At 41.2% G+C, this 24,439-nt stretch overlaps 1 protein-coding gene across 1 annotated transcript; it reads right to left on the reverse strand.

The window, feature by feature from the left end:
* On the reverse strand, window positions 1–22,852 carry efhc2 (EF-hand domain (C-terminal) containing 2). Its single transcript, XM_028591921.1, has 15 exons — window positions 22,619–22,852; window positions 21,773–21,961; window positions 20,083–20,233; window positions 19,658–19,881; window positions 17,844–18,095; window positions 16,556–16,660; window positions 15,693–15,831; window positions 12,431–12,596; window positions 11,810–11,937; window positions 10,387–10,583; window positions 10,062–10,195; window positions 9,649–9,843; window positions 3,175–3,267; window positions 2,485–2,584; window positions 1–255 (listed from the first exon to the last, which is right to left on the reverse strand). Exons 1-15 carry the CDS (start codon window positions 22,658–22,660, stop codon window positions 133–135), a joined length of 2,238 nt encoding a protein of 745 aa, XP_028447722.1. The 5' UTR covers window positions 22,661–22,852; the 3' UTR covers window positions 1–132.
* Between the last annotated feature and the right edge of the window lie 1,587 nt (window positions 22,853–24,439).

Here is a 24,439-nt window from a genome sequence, read left to right on the forward strand (position 1 = left end):
TTAGCTGACGTTCCATGTTCTTTAATTGAGGAAAAAGTGTGTGTGTGTGTGTGTGTGTGTGTGTGTGTGTGTGTGTGTGTGTGTGTGTGTGTGTGTGTGTGTGTGAGGTGAATTTCAACTCCCACTTTGTGTCTACGTGGCGGCTGTTGGGTCAGCGTTGTTGGAGGTAATGTTGAAAACGTCCCTCAGAAGGGAAGAGTAGTTGACGTGCTTCACCGTAGCCCCACCGCCGTCAGACCTCGCATTCACATCAAACTGGAGACAGACGACAGGAATACACAAGTCACTGCACAACTCGGACTACGGGTTCAGTGTTGACAACAATTCCATTATTTTAGTCTCTACTTTAGATATTTAGTATTCGCTGCTCTCCTTTGTTATGGTTTCTCTGTGATAGATCTCTGCTTTATTTTTGCTGTATTTCTCTTACACAGTTTTTTGTCCTTCATACAACTTGCTTAAAAAGCACCTTGTCAGTGTGTAACAAATGTGCTATGTAAATAACACTGCTTTGCTTAAACGTTTTAAAAATGATTGTTGTTCTTAACCTCCATTAGACTGATTAAACCTTATACGGACATCACAAAAGAACTTTTTTTTTAACATTAGGGGACAGGAGGAGGGCGAGAGGCTGCGGTCCATCCAAACCAAAACCTGACGCCTCAAAAAATGCTTCTTCCCGACTGCATTAACAAGGCCCCGGGATCCACACCGCCACAGACTTCTTTTTTAGGGGTCAAGTCCGAGGGGGCAGGGAACCCTATTGTAATCGCTAAGATTATGCTTTTTCTTATTTTTCCGTAGCCAAAAGTGCCACTGCAGCCTAAACCGTACATGCTGGGGAGGTGAAATTTTGTTAGGATTCACCTCTTAAACTAACGTGAGCAACTTAAATTTTTTAGGGTAGATGGATACTGGCTCAGACAACTCACAAAGTTAAAACTTACATCCACACGTTTGTTTGTTGAATCAAGCTGAATCACATGACATAGGCCACACCCATTTCCGCAAATAATGTTATTTGCACAATCACGAAATGTGCAAAACCTACTTTTTCAAACTCCTCCTAGCGTTTTCACCCGATCTGCCTGAAACTTCCTGAAAAGATCGGCCTTAAGGGGGCGCAATAATCAAGGTAGACGTGTTTCGGACTGTAACTCAATGAATGTAAATGGGAAATTTGCAATTGCAATTTACTACAGACCTTGCAGCTCACGCCCCGCGGTTTTTCCTTTTTCGCGGGCTCCACGGGTCGTCCGGGCCGACTCGCGCCAGGGAGGCTTGGAACCCGTCAAAACTGCTTAGCAGTTCTTGTTTATTGTTAAAACCGTTATATTGTACGTATTTCTTTATTTATGTTATTTTGTTTACACGTATTGTTTATTTCCTTTTAATATCTGGGTGTTTACACCATCCACCAAGGCAAATTCTTTTAAGTGTTACTTACTTGGCAAAAAAATCATTTTCTGATCAAATGCAATTTAGCTATTTCTTTAAAGGAGAATTTTTTGAATTGGTCCCAGGATTGTTAAATATAATAAATAGAAAGAAAATAATAGCTGTAATAGGAAAACTGGCAATACTAAACTGCATACGAATTGCAGCAAAGACCAAAAAGGCTCACCAGAGACCATCACAGGCCCAGTCAATCTGGGTGGGTCAACATGACATTCCTGTTGTGTCCACCTCACTGTGAGATGCAAAACTCGTGACACCTCCAAAGATGCATAAGGTTCAGTGGAACATTTTTAAGTTTTTTTTTTTTGGGGTTCACCTTAGAGCTTTTTAAGGGGGACAGAGTTGAGCAGAAAAGAAGCGACTACTTTGGGCTGAGAAAAGAGCAGCTGGAAACAGAGGAAAACAGAATTAAAGAAAACACTGCGTCGGCACACACACACACTCACAGATTAGGTCCACATTCATTCTATCCATGCAAGCCTCCCTTTGTTGCCGTGCCATGGTTTATATCTCTGCTGCTCACCTCTTTCTGCTTAGACTCGGCTGTGGTAAAGCATGCTAAATTAGCATTACATTTGAAAGATAAAAACGCACGAGAGAAGAACAGAGAACCTACTTCCTTCCTTTTTGACCACCTCTGTGTGTGTGTGTGTGTGTGTGTGAGAGTGTGTGTGTGTGTGTGTGAGAGAGTGTGTGTGTGTGTGTGTGTGTGTGTGTGTGTGTGTGTGTCTCGCTTTCTCTTTCATGTCATTTTCTGTGCATAATAAATTGTCCTCCTGTCCATTTGACCGTTCCTTCCCACTCACTTGATTCTGCTTTTGGCTCACTTATCCCCTGAGTCCTACCAGGTAGGGGTAAAATGTAGATTCATTTTCAATTACAACTATTAAAAAAAATCTGTGCACACATTGGGAAATCACTTGCTGTGCTTTTCTGATTCACTCTAATCTAAAAAAGTTTTTTTCTCTCCCCTACTTTTCTGCTGCTTTTTGTTTGACACGTTTTACTGTGGTTGCTCTCTCTTACCTTTAAGGTGTCTTCGGGCATCACTGGGGGAGCATGGTGCTCTACCCAGTTAATGCCAGCCAGGAAGGCATGGTAGTCAATCTCGTTCCCATCTGCAAAACTACAGTGGACATGCATCCAGATTAGAAACAGGTGCATATTATTTAGAAATTAGAATAACAAAAATGATTATTGTGCTTGATTAAAATGAAGCTATTTTGCTTTCCTTCCAATGCGTCATTTTTTAGTGGTATTGGGTCTAAATGCTGGTTCAGAGTAGGTCTGGGACGATATGCTTTTGTCCCAATTCGATACATAGGTGCCGATTGGATTTGTATTGCAATTTTCATTTATCGTGATTCTAGACGTATTGCAATTCGATAGTATTGAGTATTGCAATTTTCTTTTCCTTCTTTAACAAAAACAAAAGTTGAATAATAATAAAAAACTGATTGTTTTCTACACGTCTGCTTTCGCTCTGTTTTGCTGAAAATAGATAAGATGTAGTCGCTGTCGGCGGTGCTGTATAAACAGAAAATATTTTTTTAAAAAAAAAAAAAGGGACAAGAATTGATTCTAAAATTGTCGATTTTTTCCCCACCCCTTGTTCAGAGATTTTTCAACCATGTCAAGAAAGTTTTCTGGGGAAAGAACTACTACTGAAATAAAAAAAAATTGAAATGAACTGTGCGGTGATTAGTGGGCTCTTACACGCTGAGCAGACCTCCGAGCAGCGTCTCAGGCAGGGGGAGCTTGAAGGCCTTACAGATGGTCCTTGTCTCTTTGGTGGAGAGACGGCCGGTCCTGGAGACACAAAGAAAAGCAGAGACATGGGTATCCAATGTAAAAAAAAAAGAAGAAAACTCATCTGGCCACTTGACTATTTATGGGTTATTTGAATAAAGCTCAAAGAAAATACACATGGTCCTCAAGAGGCTAGAATCTGCCCTAAACTGAAAACAATCCCCGCTTTAGGATATTTTTTATTACCACTGAGCAGGATGTCATCATTAGTCAGGGCTGACAAGTTGAACACATAAGATCAGAGCAAAAATACCATCAGCAGCTGGAATAGTTGGACTTGGTTGATATTTTAAAAAGCTACCACTCTTATAGTCTGGATCAAAGGAAGTTAATTTCCAGGGTAAAGCCTGACATCAGCTTTGCCCCCTCTCCTTCCTCTCTCTCTGTGTGTCGCTGTTCTCAAAATCGCTACGGGAAACAACAACCTTTGAGCTAGAAGGCTACATGCTGATAATGTCAAGTTTTGAAGGAAATGTGAATCGTGCAACAAGGCAGGCCTGCTTGGCTCTTTTGGGGAATGATTGTAAAGATTTACAAAGAATATGTTTAGGGCATTTCCTCTCTAACTGGGACGTTTTGGGACTGATTGGTGGGATTGTTGTGGACCAAGTACACACGGAGATACACTGGTAAGACCTAATGAGGTTTAACCATGTATCAGCTCATTTAAATAGTTCACGTTACTTTGGTTAACTTCATTTAATATTGTATGTGGAGTTTTCTTTTGCGGGGTGCAAATGTTCCACCAAAACAAGTTCCTTCCCGAGACTATTTTGCAGAGCCACTGTCGCTGCGTCCGGAGCTTAGCAACCGCCAAAGACCATTGTGATTGGTTTAAAGAAATGCAAACAACCCGGAGAGTTTTTTTCTTCTATCCCAGAATGCATCTGTGGACTAGCCAGACCTTAGTCCACAGGGCTGTGGAGATAGGTCTGGCCATGCAAGACTACCACTCTTATAATCAATATATTATTAATAGAAAAATGTCTCAATCTGAATTTCTAAGAAGACAATGTGTGTGTGTGTGTGTGTGTGTGTGTGTGTGTGTGTGTGTGTGTGTGTGTGTGTGTGTGTGTGTGTGTGTGTGTGTGTGAAACAGAGGATGCTTGTCCTCCCAGACCACAGTTGTTGTCCACAGTCAATGCCATTCTGGTCATACCGTCTTCATTACAGAGATGTTGATGAACAATCCAACGCTAACAGAGTGTCAACACAGACACAGACAAGTCAGCTTAACCTCGTGGCTCTGTTGACCCTCCATCGCTCAAACCCAACCCATGTTACAGGTCTACTACATGTGGAGGGCTGGTTCTATGTAGTGTACAGGCATTACAAATGTGATTTTATTCACAAAAAGAGAAAAAAAGGCAACGGCTAGGGAGACAGACACAAGTAGTGTGTCTCAATTCTAGGGCTGGGTCCTGGAATTCAGTACTTTTTAGGGCACCGCCTGAATTGCCTGTTAAGTAATGAGAAAGATGCCTTGTCATTCAAAACCAAATATCAATAGCTAAGGACAAAATCTCATCAGAGTCAGTGAGCCAATAGGCATGCATCATGCTTCTACCAAGCTCTAATAATCTGTGATTGGCTGTCTAACGTTACACGTCGCAAAGACACGCAGAAAAAACTCTACGTTACACAAAGACGGGGCTCACGTAGTAGGAGCTGAACAATAAATGATCAGATGTGTGCCGTAATGTGTAAGAGACGACACCAGGAACCAAGACACCGCAGAAGACTCGAGCGGTTGCGGTTACATTCGCTCTCGACATATTATTTACACACTCATACTGACCGACACTAGACTCACGCACTGGCCTTGGTTATATTCGGTAGCCTTGTGGGCGGTCTCCTCTAACTACCATGTAGCAACATTCACTTCTAACATTTAACTTAACATAACTACCAAGACAACATTACGTGTATTTGTATGTGATGTAATACTTTCCCCTTGGTAATGTAGCCTATGAATTTCCATGAACACAATTCTAAAATGCACGAGACATAAAGGCTTCTGCTATCGGTTGATAACTCAAACTTGCCGAGAACCTAGACACCCGTTTGATTACATGACTCATGCATTAGGCACGGCCTCTTTCAGTAGCCTGGTGCGCCGTCTTCTGGTGACAGCGGTTACATTAGACTCGAGCGGGCCGGCCGGTTGCACGGTTACATCTGACTCGAGCAGTAGCCTGGCGCGTGGTCTAGGTAGCTCATTTGCTGATTGATTCTACCACCACCACTCCAGTGGAGGCGCTAATGAGCTAGATTACTACACACACAGTAGTAGAAGAATACCAGCTACACAACGGCACGAATGAAGTAAAAGAAAAAAAACAGGAGTGAGCCGGTTCATTGACGTATGGCTCTCGAGTCTCCCGGTTCAGTCACACGAGTCGGGTTAATTAACCGGCTCTTTGGTCAGTTCGTCAACACTATTCCCACATTTCTAAGATTTTTTTCCAAAATTAGGCCCTATGTTCGCCTAACCCCTAACCCACCCTGACCCTAACCCTTGAAGGGAAATGTAGGAACACAAGACCTAATTTTGAAAATGTCATAGAAATGTGGGAACATAGGGCTGTGGGAACATAGGGCCTAATATTAAGAAAAATCTTAGAAACGTGGGAACATAGGGCTGTGGGAACACAGGGCTGTGGGACCATTGGGCTGTGGGAACATAGGGCTGTGGGACCATTGGGCTGTGGGAACATAGGGCTGTGGGACCATTGGGCTGTGGGAACATAGGGCTGTGGGACCATTGGGCTGTGGGAACATAGGGCTGTGGGAACATAGGGCTGTGGGACCATTGGGCTGTGGGAACACAGGGCTGTGGGACCATTGGGCTGTGGGAACATAGGGCTGTGGGACCATTGGGCTGTGGGAACATAGGGCTGTGGGAACATAGGGCTGTTGGAACATAGGGCTGTGGGAACATTGGGCTGTGGGAACATTGGGCTGTGGGACCATTGGGCTGTGGGAACATAGGGCTGTGGGACCATTGGGCTGTGGGAACATAGGGCTGTGGGACCATTGGGCTGTGGGAACATAGGGCTGTGGGACCATTGGGCTGTGGGAACATAGGGCTGTGGGACCATTGGGCTGTGGGAACATAGGGCTGTGGGACCATTGGGCTGTGGGAACACAGGGCTGACCCCAGGCAGAGCATTACAGCCACCTAGTGTCGGCCGCCCGGCTTGTTTTCTCACTAACTGACGGCAGTATAGTGGTACTAATCTAAAAAAGCACATACATTAAATTTGTGTTTCGCCATATCAGTAGTAAGCGCTGCAGCTTCCATGCAGCCACTTTCACAAGTTAAGAAATACGTTGGGGGGTGTCCCATAGTTTCTGCTCCGTAGCAAAGATGGCGACCGTTGAGTGCGAGTTGTTTTCCAGCGTTCCACAATCAACAATTTGACCGCTTTGAGTGTAGCATCCTGGTTACTGCATGTGGCCACACTTTGTCAGCGTGAACGCACTATGCCCTCAAAATAGCGAGTGTTAAGCATTCTTTTTTTTTTTTTTCACTGGTCAATTTTGAGATTTTTGGCTATTTGTCTTCAATAACATGTATTCTTTCAGAATACGTGGAAAAACGTCAAAAATACACATTTAGGTCTTTATTTTACTACACTTTGTCTGTTTGCGTCGGTAGATTTCTCCTAAATTCAACAAAAGTTGGCGTTCTAAATCATCCCGCTGCTCCGCGATTGCTGTCTGCACCCGGTCATCACATATACCGTTGGAAAGCTCTCTCTCTCTCTCCTCTACAACGCTGTCAGATCAAAATATGGTCATTTCCTTTTTATCAGCAACCAATCAAACCAAAAAGAAGTGCGTCGAAAACGGTTGAAAATCATCTCAGAGAAGACGAAAACAGTTGTCATTAGCAAGAAGACCCAGGGGATTACACACTAAGACAGCAGAGGATGAAATGCCTTCACATAGGACATTGTCGTTCAGAAAACAGGAGTTTTCAGACAGCGGAGGTAATCAGACTGACTCTCTCTCTCTCTCTCTCTCTCTCTCTCTCTCTCTCTCTCAGCAGTTTACAGACATTCATGGCCTACAATACATGTCATAAATTAAATATGTAGGTGTCACATATATACTATTCTAATATAATTACTATACAATACTAAACAAATCTGTAATTTTGGGATCCTAAGTGGTTGTGAGTCCCTCAGGCTGTGGCAGGCAGATCCATATTTAGCTGTCAGTAGAGCTTTTTCTTTTCTGGTGTTAACTTTGGGAAGTTTTATTTTTTTGGCTATTTTTCCAAGTTGTAAATCTCTTAGTGAAGATAGTTTTTCCCAGTGGAGGAGGAAGTGCACCTCTGTCTGACCCAGTTGGTGGTCACGGAGCCTGTCTCTCTCTCTGACCTGTCTATCTGACCCAGCTGGTGATCACTGAGCCTGTATTTAGTCAGGATCCGTCTCTTCTTTGTATCTCTGACAGTATGAAGTAAAATAACAATTTAGTCTACTTTGTTTGCTTTCACCAATGTTCTAAATATTGGTCTTTTGACTGATTCATAAGAAGCTCATCCCTGTGTATCACAGGATGTCCAGTGACAGTGCAGCATGGAGGCACTCAGAATGCCAACGCATGCCTCAACTTAGTTGTATGGGCCCAATGTCCAAAAACTGCAAAGGCTATTTCTACATTCAATGAGGGTGCCTCTGCCATGCTGGCTGTGATGGAGAAATTATGGCTTCAGAGCACAGACTGTTAATGCAATGAAGGATGATGACATGGTTAGGATCTCAAAAGCCAATACTGTCCATTCCACCAGTGGAAAGTGGAGCCTTAAAAGTGTAAGCACAGCCAAAATAGTGAAAAGACACCAGCAGGAGATGGAGGAGGGCCCTACATATGGTACTGGCATGGATATGGAGACTGTAAACTAACTTGGGGGAACTAGGCTGTGTAATGGTTGTGTTCTGTCAGTTTGAAGTTTGTGATGTAATGGTCTTCAATTGAAGGCCATGTTGATGTGTTGTTTTGGATGTTATGATCAGTAATGGATGAAGCAATAATGAGTTTTGGATGTTAAACAGTGTAACACATGGATTATACTTGGACCTAAACTATACTTTGTCTTTAATTCATGGTTTTCAATACAAATTAGTGGAATTTTGCCATAAAAACCTTTAAATGAGTTTTTTCTCACACTCGGCGTGACGTTTTTTCACTTCTGTAGCACCTACATACACCAAACTTTACAGTCGTATTCCTAACTATATTGTGAAGGTTTGTCCGGAGGGATTTGTTGATATGTCATTCTTGGCCTGATTTTTGTGACATTTTATGCCTAAAAATGGGCGGAAATCATTTTTTTAAGGCTATTGGCAGTATTTAGTGATTTACTGGGTAACAAAAGGAGTTATTCATAATCCCCTCTGGTTAAGTCTTTTCATTGAGTATATCAACAAAATGCAAAAATAATTTTGAACCTAGTTTTTTTTCAATGGTCAAATTCGTCACGTCAAAATATATGCAAATGTGCGCATATTTAATTATATATAGCCAGATTGGCATATTTAAAACATAAAATTACAGAAAACTTGTAATACATATTGTTCTCCTATTCATGTGAGTAATCAACTAGTAAAGTTTCATGGTGATATCTGTTAAAATGTTACCCTATTCACCTGTAGTGTCTCGCCTTAAGTACAGAAGAGCGCAATTTGAGACACAGCATAGGAGACCAAGAGTGTGTGTGTGTTAGGGCTGCACCATATGAGAATAATAAATAGATATTAAAGTGTTCTCAGTTCTGCTGCTTTCAGTAGTAGGCTAAAATCCAACAAATTGCTTGTTGAATTTAAAACAACTGAAAGGAAATCATTTCTAACATTCTTTAATTGAACATTGAATTAAATATAAAAGGCACCACTAAAAAAGTGACAGCTTTCTACTGATATTTTCTTTCAACTAACACAAAAACTCTCCGTCTTTTGCGATATGTTGCAGCCTTTCGTGATGTGTTTACTGCGACAGTTGATATTGCGATAATGCTAAAAAAAAAAAAAAAGATATATTGTGCAGCCCTAGTGTGTGTGTGTGTGTGTGTGTGTGTGTGTGTGTGTGTGTGTGTGTGTGTGTGTGTGTGTGTGTGTGTGTGTGTGTGTGTGTCCTCTGGCCTGCAGAGCTACATGCGATACAGGGTCCATCTGGTTCCAATGCTCCACTCTCACACTGCTGGAACTAATTGTCGCTCTGGGATATGGGGCCACTGACTGCACGATTGATGTCTTGTTGTGACGCTACCTTTGTGTGTGTTTGTGTGCATTTCTGCTGCAACAGTATTTTGTCTTCGGCTAACATTTGTGTGTGGGTGTGGCTTGCGTATATGTGTACGTGACCACCTACTTCTGTTGGTCACGGTGTGTGAAGTCTCTGGCCATGTCAGGGAGCTCTTCAAAGTGCTTCTTCTTGAGGAAGTCCTGGGCCACAGCCAGCATCAGGCCCACGTCCGCCTCCGGCTGCGTGCGCTCAGAGAAACATCGGCCCAGAATGAGCACCTCGTGCTCCGACAGACCGCAGTCCAGGCCGGTCAGCAGGCCCCTGTGGTGCACACAGGCACACACATCCATTAAAGTGTAATTTGATCATTACCATTATAATGTTAACAAGAATTTACAAATGTATCAGGTGGATTTATTTAGTTGGAGTTATTGCTCCAACTAAGTAGACTCATATCCTCCACTTCAGTACATATTATTGCATCTGGACAGATTGAACAATACCTATTTTTTCTGTATTATATATGTTTATTACTGTACCTGAACGACTCATAGGGGATGAAGCCAGTGTTGCCGGGGTCACTGAGAGTCAGAAACTTCTTGATCTCACTCTGTTTCTCCTCCTGAATGGACCGTAGTTTACTGAGGATGTTTCCCACGTTGGCTTTGGGGAACTTTGGACAATCACACACAAACATGCAATCTTTAATCACATACAGCATTAAGTAACACCAAGAACAAAGGCTGTGTAATCACGTTAGCTCTAGCAACCTGCTCCAAAGACCACCACTGCCTGCAATTCCAAAACCTTCGATGCATAAAGCTTAGAGAACCACAGGAAACAAACAGTCAGTTCCCTCCCTACCTCCTCAGCATGTTGCTCCATGTAGTTCAAGGTGTATTCATCGGCATCAAGAAGTTGGAAGTTCCAATTGTTGATGCAGATGGTCGCTCCGACGTACATATCCTGAGCTGTAAAGTACTCGGACAGCTCGCTCTTAAACAGCTGCTGGCCTGGCTTCTTTACACGGCTGCGCTCCAGAAACTTACCACCGAGCACGCCTGGTGCAACATGTGTGAGAGAGAGAGGGAAGGATGACGTTGAAACATTTGAGATGTTCTGATACCGATACCTGTATCCTAAAACCGTCTTGATACCTCCTGAAATGCTGGTATCGGCGAGTATGCACCGATCCGATACAACTTAATTTAGCCCCCGAAGAAAATGTACTTTAACCCTCCGAGGACAAAAGATGCACAGACGAGTCCAAGCGATGTTTGACAACACTCCTACACAAAAAGAGATTTTACAAAAATTTTATTTTAGACATTTATTTACTATTTTATTCATATATTACGCTACGTTTGTGAACCCAAGACTTTTGTAAACTCATTTCAAGCACCAAAACAATTGAGTGTAGGTAGGTTTTCACAAGAGATTTGAGAAATATTTCAGCTTTAGGGCCAAATGATCTCTTTATACGTTGGTCTGGAACAATTTTGGGCCTCACTAAACAGAAAGCTGAGTTTGTTCTGAACATTTTGATATGAAACAGACGGGGATCAGTTATATGCAAAAAACCTTAAAAGGAGAATTCAAGAAGACATCTAAAAATGCCCTTAGACCTCAGACGGTTAAAGTAGTTTATTTATGTTCTATTTCCGTTATGACTCACTGTCAAATGTGTCACTGTCATATCCCATCCATACAGGGTTAGTAATATACAACTGTTAAAACATAATAATATATGTGCATTTTTAACACGCTGGTATCAGATCGGTAGTCGGTATCGGCTGATTTGCAAGTTTGGGTATCGGTATCAGGAAGCAAAAAATGGTATCGGAACATCTCTATGAAATATTTAAAAAAAAACTGAAAAACAACTTTACAAGTAACTTGGTTCCCGGTCCACAGTTTAAAAGCACTGGCCTTTATTTTATTTTTTTATTTAATGTTGGAAATATGTTTAAACTTTCTAACTACTCATATTGTTTTGTTTCACATCATATTTCAATGGTTGGATATCTCATTTTGGAGCCATGCTGAACAGCCTTTGGACCTGTGACATACTACAAATAAAAATAAATACTGTCAGATACTGATTTACAGTGATGGGAATATCTCCTTCCATGATAAAAAAGTATGGCCTATGAACTAAATGTCATTTGTTTTCAAAAGATTCTGGAAATGGAAACCTAATGTTTACCATGAGAGTCATAGATTTGCATCTCAAAGTCCTAGGAGCAGTTGTGCTGCAGATATGGTCCAAACGTTGTTTTTTTTTTACCTGAGTTCCTTTGAGAATGCTCATACACGCTGATGGAGTCATCGCAGAGGTAGAAGGAGATGATGAACGTCCGCTCGCTGTCAACTGGATCGTCGGTCACCATCTTGGCAGAGAACTTCAGCACATTTCTGTCGAGGCCACGTTTAGGGGGACATACACAAAGTAGAGTCAGGGGCTGACACACACACACAGACAAACACAGACACACACAGACACACACACACACACACACAGTAATTTGATTGTGACTGTCTACAGACTACTGACCACCAGCGGTGGAAGAAGTAAAAGTCTTGCATTGAACATGTTACTTACGTAAAAGTATGTTAGTATTATCAGGAAAAATTTACTTAAAGTATTAAAAGTCAAAGTACTGAATAATTTCAGCTGAAAAAAAACTTAATCTTTCAAGTAACTAGTAACTAAAGCTGTAACAGATGAATGTAGTGGAGTAAAAAGTACAATATTTCTCTCTGAAATGTAGCGGAGTAGAAGTAGAAAGTGGCATGAAAAGAAAAAGACTCAAGTAAAGTACAAGTACTTTAAATTTGTACTTAAGTACAGTACTTGAGTAAATGTACTTAGTTACATTCCACCACTGGTGATTACAACTCAACCAACCTATCTTTCTCCATAAACTTGTGGAAATCTTTCTGCGGGGGCTTGGGCAGCAGGCCCTGGCAGGAGCTCAGCGAGTCCTCCTCCGAGCCAAAGCCGTTGTAGGGGGGCACGGGCCTCGGGGGCTTTGGGGCCGGGGGAGCTTTGTACTGCACTGGGGTGAAGTCCTCTGCGTGGAAAGGAAGGAGAAAGAGAAGACAAAACACTTAAAAAGAAGAAAGGAAAATATCCCAGGAGGAGAGGTAAAAATGATCAGAGGGCAGCAGGTAATCCATCCATGCAGGAGCACGGCAGCCCGGGTCTGACCTCTGACCTCTCAGAGTCAGACGGGACCCTCCATCACTGGGGGCTCCGCCTGCTTTACTGCCGTGACTAATGAAGCGAGCCCCTAAAAGCAGCCCAGGGTGGCAGAACAGCTTGGGTTTCTCATCTTGCATTGTTTTCCCTTGCTTTGTGGAAGACTTAGGCTACATTTACATCGCTACATTTTGGTTTAAAAACAAACACCTTCTGCTACGTTTCCCCCTCTCATTCCCCCCTGCTCTGGCGTTTCCCCCTCTCATTCCCCCTGCTCTGGCGTTTCCCCCTCTCATTCCCCTTGCTCTGGTGTTTCCCCCTCTCATTCCCCCCTGCTCTGGCGTTTCCCCCTCTCATTCCCCCTGCTCTGGCGTTTCCCCCTCTCATTCCCCCTGCTCTGGTGTTTCCCCCTCTCATTCCCCTTGCTCTGGTGTTTCCCCCTCTCGTTCCCCCCTGCTCTGGTGTTTCCCCCTCTCGTTCCCCCTGCTCTGGTGTTTCCCCCTCTCATTCCCCCTGCTCTGGCGTTTCCGAGCCCCTAAACCGGACACATTTGTAAACACTTCTGACCCGTTTTGGTTGGTAATCTGCGGGGTTGTGTTGCCGTCTCAACGGCCGCAAGCGGAAACCCTTGACAACGCCGACACAGACGCTATTGCTACTGATGTTTCTCCGCCTGATTGGGTCTCATCGATCATGACGTCTCCTTCTATGGACTAAGCTACTAACGTTACCATGGCAACTACCAGCAGCCGGCGGAGTGTTCACGCTGCTGATGAGATATTTTGGTTTGGGCGTGTTAGTTTAAACGGAGAATAGTTACTGTATTCTAGTGGAGCTAAAAACACTTGCGTGCACGGAGTTTGCATTTGGCTCAAAATTTAGTGATGTAAATGTAGCCTTAGGTGAACATTTGGCCGCGGGGTGAAGAAAATGTAATGTTTTTCAGTTTTAAAAAAAAGCTATTTCCCCGTACATTTTATGTCCCTTTGTGCGTTTTTGTGTATCTTTGTAGCTGGTTTGTGTCTGTTTTTGGTTCTGTTTTGTTTTCTTTAGGTTTGTTGTGGGTCTCTTTGGTCATTTGGCGTCTCTTTGTAGTCGGTTTGTGTCCCTTTGTGGTAGTTTTGAGTCTCTTTTTCACATCACTGTGGACCAGTATTATCACCATATCTGTGTCTAAAATTTTGGAAAAAGCTAGAGCAGATAATAAATAAATAACACTCAAAAAGCTTAAAGACCAAACTTGCTGAAGAAGTCCAACAACAATTATTAGATCTGATAAAAGTCTTGTAGTTACATTCATTTGGCTTAGGTGCTGCCCAAAATGGCTTGGGTGCTGCACCTAAACCCTATAATGGCAGGAAAAAACCCTGTCTCGTGGTCCCCAGTGCCTTTAACCGTGGCGGCATGGAGAAATACCTGGAATGCTAGAAGGCCAGAGTATCTGTTGTCAGGCGGACAATGCTGCTGAACCGTGGAATTGTTTTTTATATCCACTGACCAAGGAGTGACCGAGGTTAGGTTAACAGAACATTGTATAGGCTACTAAGGTTGCTTTCACACCTGTTTGGTTTGTTTGAACCAAGACCCTGGAGCGTTTCTTCGGATAGTCCGGTTGGTTTTGGGGCGGTGTGAACACTAACGCTTGTGTGGACCAAAACAACCAAAATTCTAAAATATTAGAAACACTAAAGCAGAACCAGAAAACCAATGATAAATTATAAATTCATATTTATAAATTTTGTGTTCCATTATTTCTGAGACCACAGTGTTGGAAATCATTCCCTATCATGGAAATAGTGCACTTGATAGTGTGTTCGCCATTCTGTATTGGGGTTCAAACACTAATCTCATTAACTATAGTCCACTATAAAATACCTACAATGCATAGCTAATTTGAGTGTACATACAATTTTACTCCCGTATACCACAATGCAACACGGCCTTGTTTTCCCAGCGGAGAAGAAGAAGCAGAAGGACTCGCAAAAACTGAAAAGGAAAAATGGAGCAGGCTTTTTATCAGTAACAGTGGAAAGGTAACTTGCAACATATATATAACATAAAACCTTTTACTATTATCCTGAGTGCTCAGTTTGTTTCAGGGACGTATATAAGTATTTATGTTTCAGTTTGTTTACATGATGCTGGACGCGCCCGCCTCCTTCAAACAAATAACCGGCGCATCTACTGACAAACAACATTTTCAGTGTAGTGTCCAAAATCTCGTTTGGCCTTATATAGTTCCCTATGTAATAAACACTATATAGGGAATAGTGGGTGAGTGAGTGAATGAGGGAACGGTTTCGAACATTGCTCTGAAGTGTCGGCAAGTTTCACTCGGATATTTGGTCCAACAACAGACCAGCGAGACATTTGTTTACAATGTTTGGTGCGTTTGACAAAGTGCAGTGTAAACGCAAACCGAAACCAAATAAAAGAAATGCAACAATGTTGTAACTTCAGCCCCAGATTGCACAGAGTCTACCGAACAACGGGTGTGAAAGCGACCTAAGTAAGCTCATTCAGTTTTTACAGGAAAAATTGGCAAATTTTAGTTGTACTTCATCCTCGGAGCAAAAGTCTGCCATGAGTCTCAGGAATCAGTATTGCAGGAAGGCAACAGCTCTTGCTAGTGCTTGCTTTCAGTGCCCCTAAGTGTTCAGATGAATGCATTGCGGGCATGAGCACCAATAACAGGTAAAGGATAATTCAGCTGAAATGTCACACTGTCATTAGAAAAGGAAACGCCAGTGTGAATGTACATATTATTTAATTTATTTAGTTACATAAGATCAGGTTTTTGTTACACAGATAAAACACTTTACTGTAAATACATCTATTCTTCCTTTGATTCATAATTTAGTTAAAATATACCCTGTAAATTGTTTAAAAGATGACTATTCTGTCTGAAGCAGCAGAACAAACACGTCTGAAAGCAATACAGATATAAAAAATAATTGTGTGTGGTTACCTATGCCGTATTTGAATCGGTAGTAGTCTTTGGTGAAGTTGTCACAGTCAGCGATGATCAGCCTCCTGCCCCACACACTCACCTCCCGACCTATGGTCAGGTCACAGTCCTTATAAAAATCCTCATTGACTGCTCCGGTCTAGAGAGGGAGGGAGAGAGAGAGGGAGGGAGAGAAAAAAGATAGTAATGTTCCCTCAGCATTTAGTTTAGTTGTTAAACTGTATGTAAATGAGCAGGAACGTTAAATCACCTGTTTCACGTAACGTTACTCTAAGGAACCGTCTATGTGCTGGATTTTTCCTAAGGTTAGCTAGCAAATCAGCCCACTGACAGCGACATTATTGTGGATATTGTGGCACAATCTTTAGTAATGACAGTAGTAGTGGTCATAGTGAGTGAACATGTGATGTGAGATGCCCATTGTGTTATGTCTGTGGAACTGTTCATTAGCTGTGAAACGTTATGTGTGATATCTGTAAAGCTGTACCAACTCACAGTAGTAAAACAGGTTTTATTCTGATCCAAATACTCTTTCTGTGAGATAAAGGACACTAACAGATTATACCCTGGACACTAGCCATTATATCCAAGTGTTAATGAGTAATCGTGTTAAATAATCGTGATTTCAATATTGACCAAAATAATCGTGATTATTATTTTTTCCATAATCGAGCAGCTCTACTGTATGCTGTAGCATTAAGGTTGATATTAACTAAATTGGAATTGGAAGTGAATTTGAACTTAATCTGTCAAGGGTCCCATACTTGAATAACCTTTTTTGTATGCCGACTGTCGGTGCTTGAAACTCTGGGTCACAGCATTTAGTTGATTTCAATTGTTTTTGTGGCTGACACAGGACATACTTTGAGGCTGTCCAGTATGTAGCGTTTCCCCTGTTTGGAAGAGTCAAACACATTGAGCACTGTGCGGTCCGTGAGCTGTCCGGGCTGCTTCATTTGGACTGAATGCTACGGAGAAATAAGAAACATTATTATTATTAAACATTACACAAGATCTTCACACAACTGGAAATAGAGAGACCAAAGGATAGATGAATAGAGAGAAAGAGTTAGAGGCAGACTAATAAACTAAACAAACTCAACACACACATGTACATTTTTACTTTTCTTTTGCCAGGATTGTATGTTGATAAGGCGGCTTACCTTTACTGCACATATTATGACAACTATTATGAGGTGTTGTACAACGGGCAGTGTGCAAATTTGTTTTTCTCTGCATGTAACATGAGCATGTCCATGCAGAGTGATGCAAGAGTCCGTGTCCATGTACTTTATGTGTATATGTATGTATGTATGTATGCACTATGTTGTGTTGAATTCTTTAAACAGCAGATATTGTTTGTCTGAGACAATTTTCTTCGGGACAATTAAATCTATCTCTTAATAGAATAAAGAGACCGTTAAGAAGTGGTCCGTCTTTAAGGACGTGGTGATTTCCCATTGGATGGTGGATACCGGTCACCCACCCACACACACAGACACACACAGACACACACAGACACACGATGGAGGCCTGGCTAGCTTTCAAGATGAATTAGGTTTCCGTCAGTAACTGGAGGAGAAAGCCAAAATGCTTGAGGGAGATTGGATGCTACCGCCGTGCTGTCAGACTGAATGAGGGAGGGATGGTGGGAGGAAGATGCAAAGAAGTCACCCAACCAGAAGGAGAGGCACTGCTGCTGCATGCCTTTAGTTTTGGAATGACCATCTTTATGTCAAAACGTGCAAATGGACGTGGAAACTGAACGCACAACACGCAAGAAAAGCTGTGAAACACATTCTGCTACATTCGTGTTCTCCCTAAATTGTTCCTTGCCACCCCTGAGAATTTATCAAATGTTCTGACATTTCCAGTCTAGCACGTTCCACTCTATATTCCCGAGTGTTCAGGGATTTCCATAACCTGTGTGTTTTTCCTAATTACTTGCTAATAATATGCATGTGGCTGGAAGATGTGCTTCACTTACAAGCCAAAAAAACCCAATGGTAATCTACAGAGTGGCTGGTAAAATTTGAACATTCACTATAGCCATTTGGCTGGTGGACAAAAATGTTAATTTTGAACCCTGCTCTCTGCACTCCCACAGCCAGGGGACACACTTGTTGAACAGATACTACCGCGGTGCCTCACCTTGGGCAGTTTGCTGCGGCGTAGGAATTTGGCCGCAGTATCCCTCCCAGAGTTTGGGGGGATAATCTCCAGGATCTCTATGGTGTCATCAGCGAGGAAGTAGTGCAGTAAGAGTTCCCGGAGGTCCCCGAACACGCTCTCCGAGTCGTCCCAGAAGCACTTGAAGCGCAGGACTTCGCCTTCGTGGTCCAGGAACTGCTTCAGCGTGTCGCGCCTCTCGTACGGCCGGAGTGGCGTCATGCTTTTCTCAATCTGGACGAGGTGTGAGAGAAGAAGAATCGATACATATTGTCATACATGCTTAAGAAAGATTTAGTTTTATCTCCAACAATCAACATTATGGAGCCCCTAAGGGGACATGACATGACATGTTTTTTTTCCTTGTGCGCACAAGATACTTTCTGGTGCTCACAACATACTTACTGATGCGCACGCAAAAGTTTCTCGTGCTCACAATAAACCAATCTAAGGCTGGCAAAATTATGCTAACAAAGTACTGCTAACGTCATGTGGCTAAAGTTAATATTTCACATTCACAGCATGAAATCAGTTAACAGTTGCCTTATCATCTTTAAGTTTGTTAAAGACACTATCGGGAACATTTTGTTGCGTTTTTAAGGAAGATGAATACCTCCTCCTTGGCAGCCGTTCTCAGATTGGCTTCTCGTGCACACAAGAAAAAACAAAGATTTCCCATGTCCCTTGAGTACACAGACCTGCCAACCTTGAAAAACTTTTTTGAGTAGCAACTTACTGATTTATTGTCAAAGTTCTGGTTCATGAACACAGCGGCATTACCTTTTGTAATGTGCTCTTGTAGGTCTTTCCCCAAACTTCCACATAATATAACAGATATGGTAAAAAAAACTGTATGTATTGTTTCCTGGTTCAAGATGTATCTAGTTTTGCTCAATGCTCCTAGCCATCCTCAAGCACCGATATCTAATGTGGGTTTTCAAGCACAGCTTGTGCAATTGTTTTGGCAATTAAATTGTTTAAGGGGTACGTATCAGAATTAGTTAATTAAATATAATCCAAAAAAATACAAGAACACATGAATAAATCTCCCCCCTAAAAAAAAATTTAAAACAAATGCCTTGGTTACCTTGTTTCAAGCCATTCTAGCGCGGTATAGAAAGCCTACAGGAAGACTTAGCTCGATTTCTGCCAGTTCTCATTAATATTCAACAAGCTAAGCTGCTTGAATCTGAGTGGCTAACAGCTAGCCAATGAGAGCCTGGCTGTCAGAATCCTTTACCCAGCCCAACTGGGCGAGCTCATGAATAGTAATGAGCTCAGGCAGTATGATGTCAGACTGACCAGCTTTTGTGATTGGTCTGATTTCTCAGCTTATTTCTGTTCAGTGGCTAGAGCTGACAGAGGAGGTAGCAGTTCATTTTCACATTCACCACATAACACAAACACAATATGGACCTAACATATTTCAAAAAATGCATGGCACCTTTAAAACATAAGTTTGAATAATATACATGTATGTTGGTATTTTTGGATGTTTAATAGACTACATTAGTAACCAACCATTCGATTTACAGCAAAGGGAATATGTAATTATCAATAATATTTTATAGACTACAGCATTAATAAATGCAGTGAAAAAAAGTTGTAGATGTATCCCTGATCAGAAAAAAACATCAATCAGAACTGTCATTATTTGGAAAAGGCAGAAACTTTGTCTTGTTTTTAAGAGATATTTTTGGCTTTTCAATTTTAATGTGAAATCAAAACTTGATTCTGTCATTGTTATATTTAAGAGAATGTTTACAGAAAAAAGAGTCAGGACTCCCAATACCTACCTGTTCTCGGAGGTTGCTGTACGGGTCAGCAGGTACGGCAGCTGGGTTGTTCAGGCGCACCCCGAGTTTTGAGAAAAAGTTCCTTGTAAAAGTGTCACAGTTGGTCACAGTGAATGTGCGTGAGTGCAGCACCATCTGTTGGTCTAGGTTGAAATGGAAAATGTTGTAGAACTGGTCATCATTTGGGGGAGGCAGAGGGACACGCTGGCGGCGAATAAATGTTCCTGCCACGAGAAACAACAACACAGCAATGGTAAGGGACACATATTAAAATACATTTTCCATGCAGGACTTTTACTTGTAACAGAGTATGTTTTTACAGCGTGGCATTAGTACTTTTACTTTAATGAATACTTCTTCCAACACTGCATGTGAGCTACATTCATTACAATCAGCAAACTTTTCATGTGATGTATCACACACACCTTGAGGGATGCCACTGTTCTTGTACTCCGGCTCCACCACCTGTATAGTGTCATCTTCCAGGAAGAAATAGATGTTAAACTTCCTGATTCGGTATGTCTCGTCTCGGGCCTCAGGCACAGCTTCCTGACAGTATGCTTCAAAACACAGAGCCTGCAGGGGCAAAAAGAGCATTTTGAGAATGAGATTCATTACAGAAAAATGCTGCACGATCACAGAAGGCTTGTATCATGTGGACGCACCGACAGTGTTGTTGTCATTACTTAGAACTCCTTATGGGTGAGACAGAAACCACGCACTATAGCTTTAAGTCTTCCACAAATCCAGGGAAAACACTGTAGTACAGAAAAGTTGCCTATTATTAAACCTTTATATATTTTTAGCAAGTTAGACAGTGTGCGGGAGTTTCTTTGCAAGTGAATGAGATTCATCAAATTATGGCTTTTATCTACATAAAAGATCATTGGCTTTTTTAAGATTTCTTTAATGAATTAATGGACAAATCCGGAGCAAAATGAACCTAGGGGTTAAAAACACAAAACACACAACCGAAGCATTGAGAACTTGTGTACAGACAGTTTATTAAAAAGATAGTTTAGAAAAAAAAGTACAGTTCACTTATACAGGCAGGCGCCATCTTGGGAAAACAGTCACGACCAGTCGAACACTGAACGCCGTGCTTGAGCTATGTTACTGGTTACTGTTATTTTTTATAAAACTATCTTTTTAATAAACTGTACACAAGTTCTCAATGCTTCGGTTTACATGTAGGAACCCTCATTATGCTACACTGGAAGTGTGGTGTTATTTTGAGCCTTTTTAGTGGTGTAGAAATAGAGATTTCTTTTTACTTTACCCTTGCCCCGACTACTAGCTTTATAAGCTAATTAGCGGTTTTTGCTAAAACTGGTCACATTCGATTAGCATGAAAACATATCCCAGGGAACGGTCGACTTGGTACACATGTTATTAACCCCTAGGTTCATTTTGCGCCGGATTTGTCCTTTAACACAAAATATGAAAATATAAATGCTACTGCATCATTGGTAAAAAAACACAACATGCTTTAAACTAAAGCCACTGCTAAATATCAGTTAGAATTTGTTTAAATTAGACATCCATATAACCAGTTATCCATGCAACTAATAGTTTAGTTAATTTAGTTTTTTTGTTGTCGAACATGTTAAAAAGGATAAATATGAACATGTGTACATGCTAGTTAGCTGAGGAACATGTGTACATGCTAGTTAGCTCAGGAACATGTGTACATGCTAATTAGTTCAGGAGCATGTGTACATGCTAGTTAGCTGGTCAACTCAGGAACATGTGTACATGCTAGTTAGCTAATTAGCTCAGGAACATGTGTACATGCTAGTTAGCTCAGGAACATGTGTACATGCTAGTTAGCTTAGGAACATGTGTACATGCTAATTAGCTGAGGAACATGTGTACATGCTAGTTAGCTCAGGAACATTTGTCATTTGAAGAAAAAAAAAAACACAAACAAAATCCTCAGTAAATATATCTTTCAAAGTTCCAGTAACTGATTCAAATAAGGATTTCCATGTTCAAATATATGTAGGAACAAGTAAAAAAAAAAAAAGGTCCCACGCCCTTTTACCATTTTTTTAATCAACTTCTATGGACAAAAATATGTTTATATAGCCGGGGAGGTAAAACTGCTGAATTCACCTGTTTGTCGAAGGCTAGCCATGAAGGCAGAGCACTGCCCCGGCCCGTGGGGTAGACAGAATACTTTGGTTTAATCTTCTGGCCGCCTAGCGGCTCTCCTCCAATGCCTGGCTTCTCAGAGCCCACCAGCATAGGGACGCCATTGGAATAGTCAAAATGTTGGGATTTGTGGAATTTCTCCTTCCCCAGCTGTAGTACAGAATGGAGGAAAAAAAAAAACAGTGGTGGAGAAATATTCAGACCCTTCACTTAAGTAAAAGTACTAATACAACACTATAAAAATACTCTGTTACAAGTAAAAGTCCTGCAATGAAAATGTAACTTAAGTTAACGTCTGTAAGTACAATCAGGAAAATGTAGTTAAAGTTTTAAAAGTAAAAGTCACATTTTAGAAACTGACGATCCAAACAGTTCTGTCAATCAACTAGCTAGCAAGTGTTTAGCTAATGATCTATCTAGCTAATCATCTCAGCTGGACTGTAGACCGTTATATTGTTGGCTAGTTTAGTTTATAATAAAACCTAGTATTTTGTACAAAAATCTTAATTTGTAATTTAACTAAAGCTGTCACATTAATGTAATGGAGTAAAAAGTACAATGTTTCTCTCTGAAATGTAGCGGAGTAGAAAGTGACATGATACAATCACTACATCAGCTAGCTATCTACCCACATAGCTACGTTAGCTCGTTAAATTGCTAAATACGTGTACATTTAGCTATCGCTAGTTAGCTCAGGAGCTTGCATGCTACCTTTACAGTAGGCCTACCTGTAACGTTAAATCTAACGTTACCGAAGCTGACCTGACCAAACATTTGAGTGAAATAAACCAAATGTAGTAATCTTACTTGTTTATTAGGAGAATTCCCGGGTAGAAATGGTAACGCCATGGCTGTAAGTGTAATATTTAAAACAAGTCGATGTTATTTCTTTTCATTTAGCTGCTAAACATTTTCAACGGTTGTTGGTTTCCACGGAAGCGTTATGTTTGAGTGCGTCTCTTAGCAACGTTTGTAACGGAGGGGGGGTGGGCATGTAAATGATATGCATTGTTACGTCAAAATGAAATTGAGTGACTTGTTGAATTTGTTTATGGATTATGGATGTATGGAGTTTGGAGAAGAAATGACAAAGTGTGCAAAATATGAAAAAGAAGAAGGTTTTAATCTAAACTTTGTCTCAAAAACCCAAAGAATTTTACTTCAAAATGTAAACTGCACACCTGTGCTATTCATGGTCACCAATATATATATATATATATATATATATATATATATATATATATATATATATATATATATATACACTACCGGTCAAAAGTTTGGGGTCACTTAGAAATTTCCATTCCACTCCATTCCAGACACAATACCTGCTGAGATCAGTTGTATTGTTTTTTTTAACCAGGGCAGCAGTTTTCAGATTACATTATTTGCTTACATAATTGCAAAAGGGTTCTCGACTGTTGTAGAAAGAAGTGTCTGAAGAAACACTTGAAATTCATGCTTTTTGGTCTAAACGTCATACTCAAATTAAAAGTGGTACAGCTCCCATATACTTTGACACTCAGGGGTGTGCCTGATATCATTGGAAAGGTGATTGATGTGGGTTTGTTTGTGCATTTGAGAAGTAGTTTTTTTATTTGCACTTTTCAAATAGAAATAAAAAAAACGCACAGACATATTTGTAGAAAAGAATTCATATAAAATCCATTTTTGAGTCTTTTAGCTTCTGAATTTTTTTCTGTAGTAAGCTGAGACGTGGCTAATGCTTTGTTGTCTGTCACCTGTCAGATGTGTTTACAGCAGTGTATTTTAATAATTTTACAGATTTATAACTTGGACAGAAATAAAAAATCTCCATTCTAGCCTCTGTAACTCTGTGTCAGTAAGGCCTAGAATCACCCTGACACAACTTGAGTGTTTCCTTTCCAATGATATCAGGCACACCCCTAAGTGTCAAAGTATATGGGAGCTGTACCACTTTTAATTTGGGTATGAGGTTTAGACCAAAAAGCATGGAATTTCAAGCATTTCTTCAGCCACTTCTGTCTACAACAGTCGAGAACCATTTTGCAATTATGTAAGCACATAATGTAATCTGAAAACTGCTGCCCTGATTAAAAAAAACAATGCAACTGATCTCTGCTGGTATTCTGTCTGGAATGGAAATTTCTAAGTGACCCCAAACTTTTGACCGGTAGTGTATATATATATATATATATATATATATATATATATATATAAAAATCATGTGTCCAAAGTCACGTTTTAAGTGCATCTTCACAAATTCAGACAATTTTTTTGAGATCACAATTATTTTTGGGGGATATTATGGCCTGTAATTGACCAGACAGCATGAAGAGAGGAAGAGGAGAGAGAGGGGGGGACGACATGCAGCAAAGGACCGTGGGTCGGATTCAAACCCTGGCCGCTGCCAAGGACTCAGCCTACATGGGGCGCACGCTCTAGGCTACTGGGTGAGCTAGAGGTCGCCCCACAAACTCTAACCTTTTTACCCCTAACTCAGGATGCAGGTAGGCCTACACTTTCATTTACTGTTTAATGACGGGCACAGAGACACGTGGCACACTCAGTCAGGGGTGTCAAACTCATTTCTCACTAAGGGCCACCCTGGGAAATGTCAAATATCTTTCACTCTATTGCTGCATG

This window comes from Perca flavescens, chromosome 11 (genome assembly GCF_004354835.1).
Source record: "Perca flavescens isolate YP-PL-M2 chromosome 11, PFLA_1.0, whole genome shotgun sequence".
In the NCBI taxonomy this organism is placed as follows: Eukaryota; Metazoa; Chordata; class Actinopteri; order Perciformes; family Percidae; genus Perca; species Perca flavescens.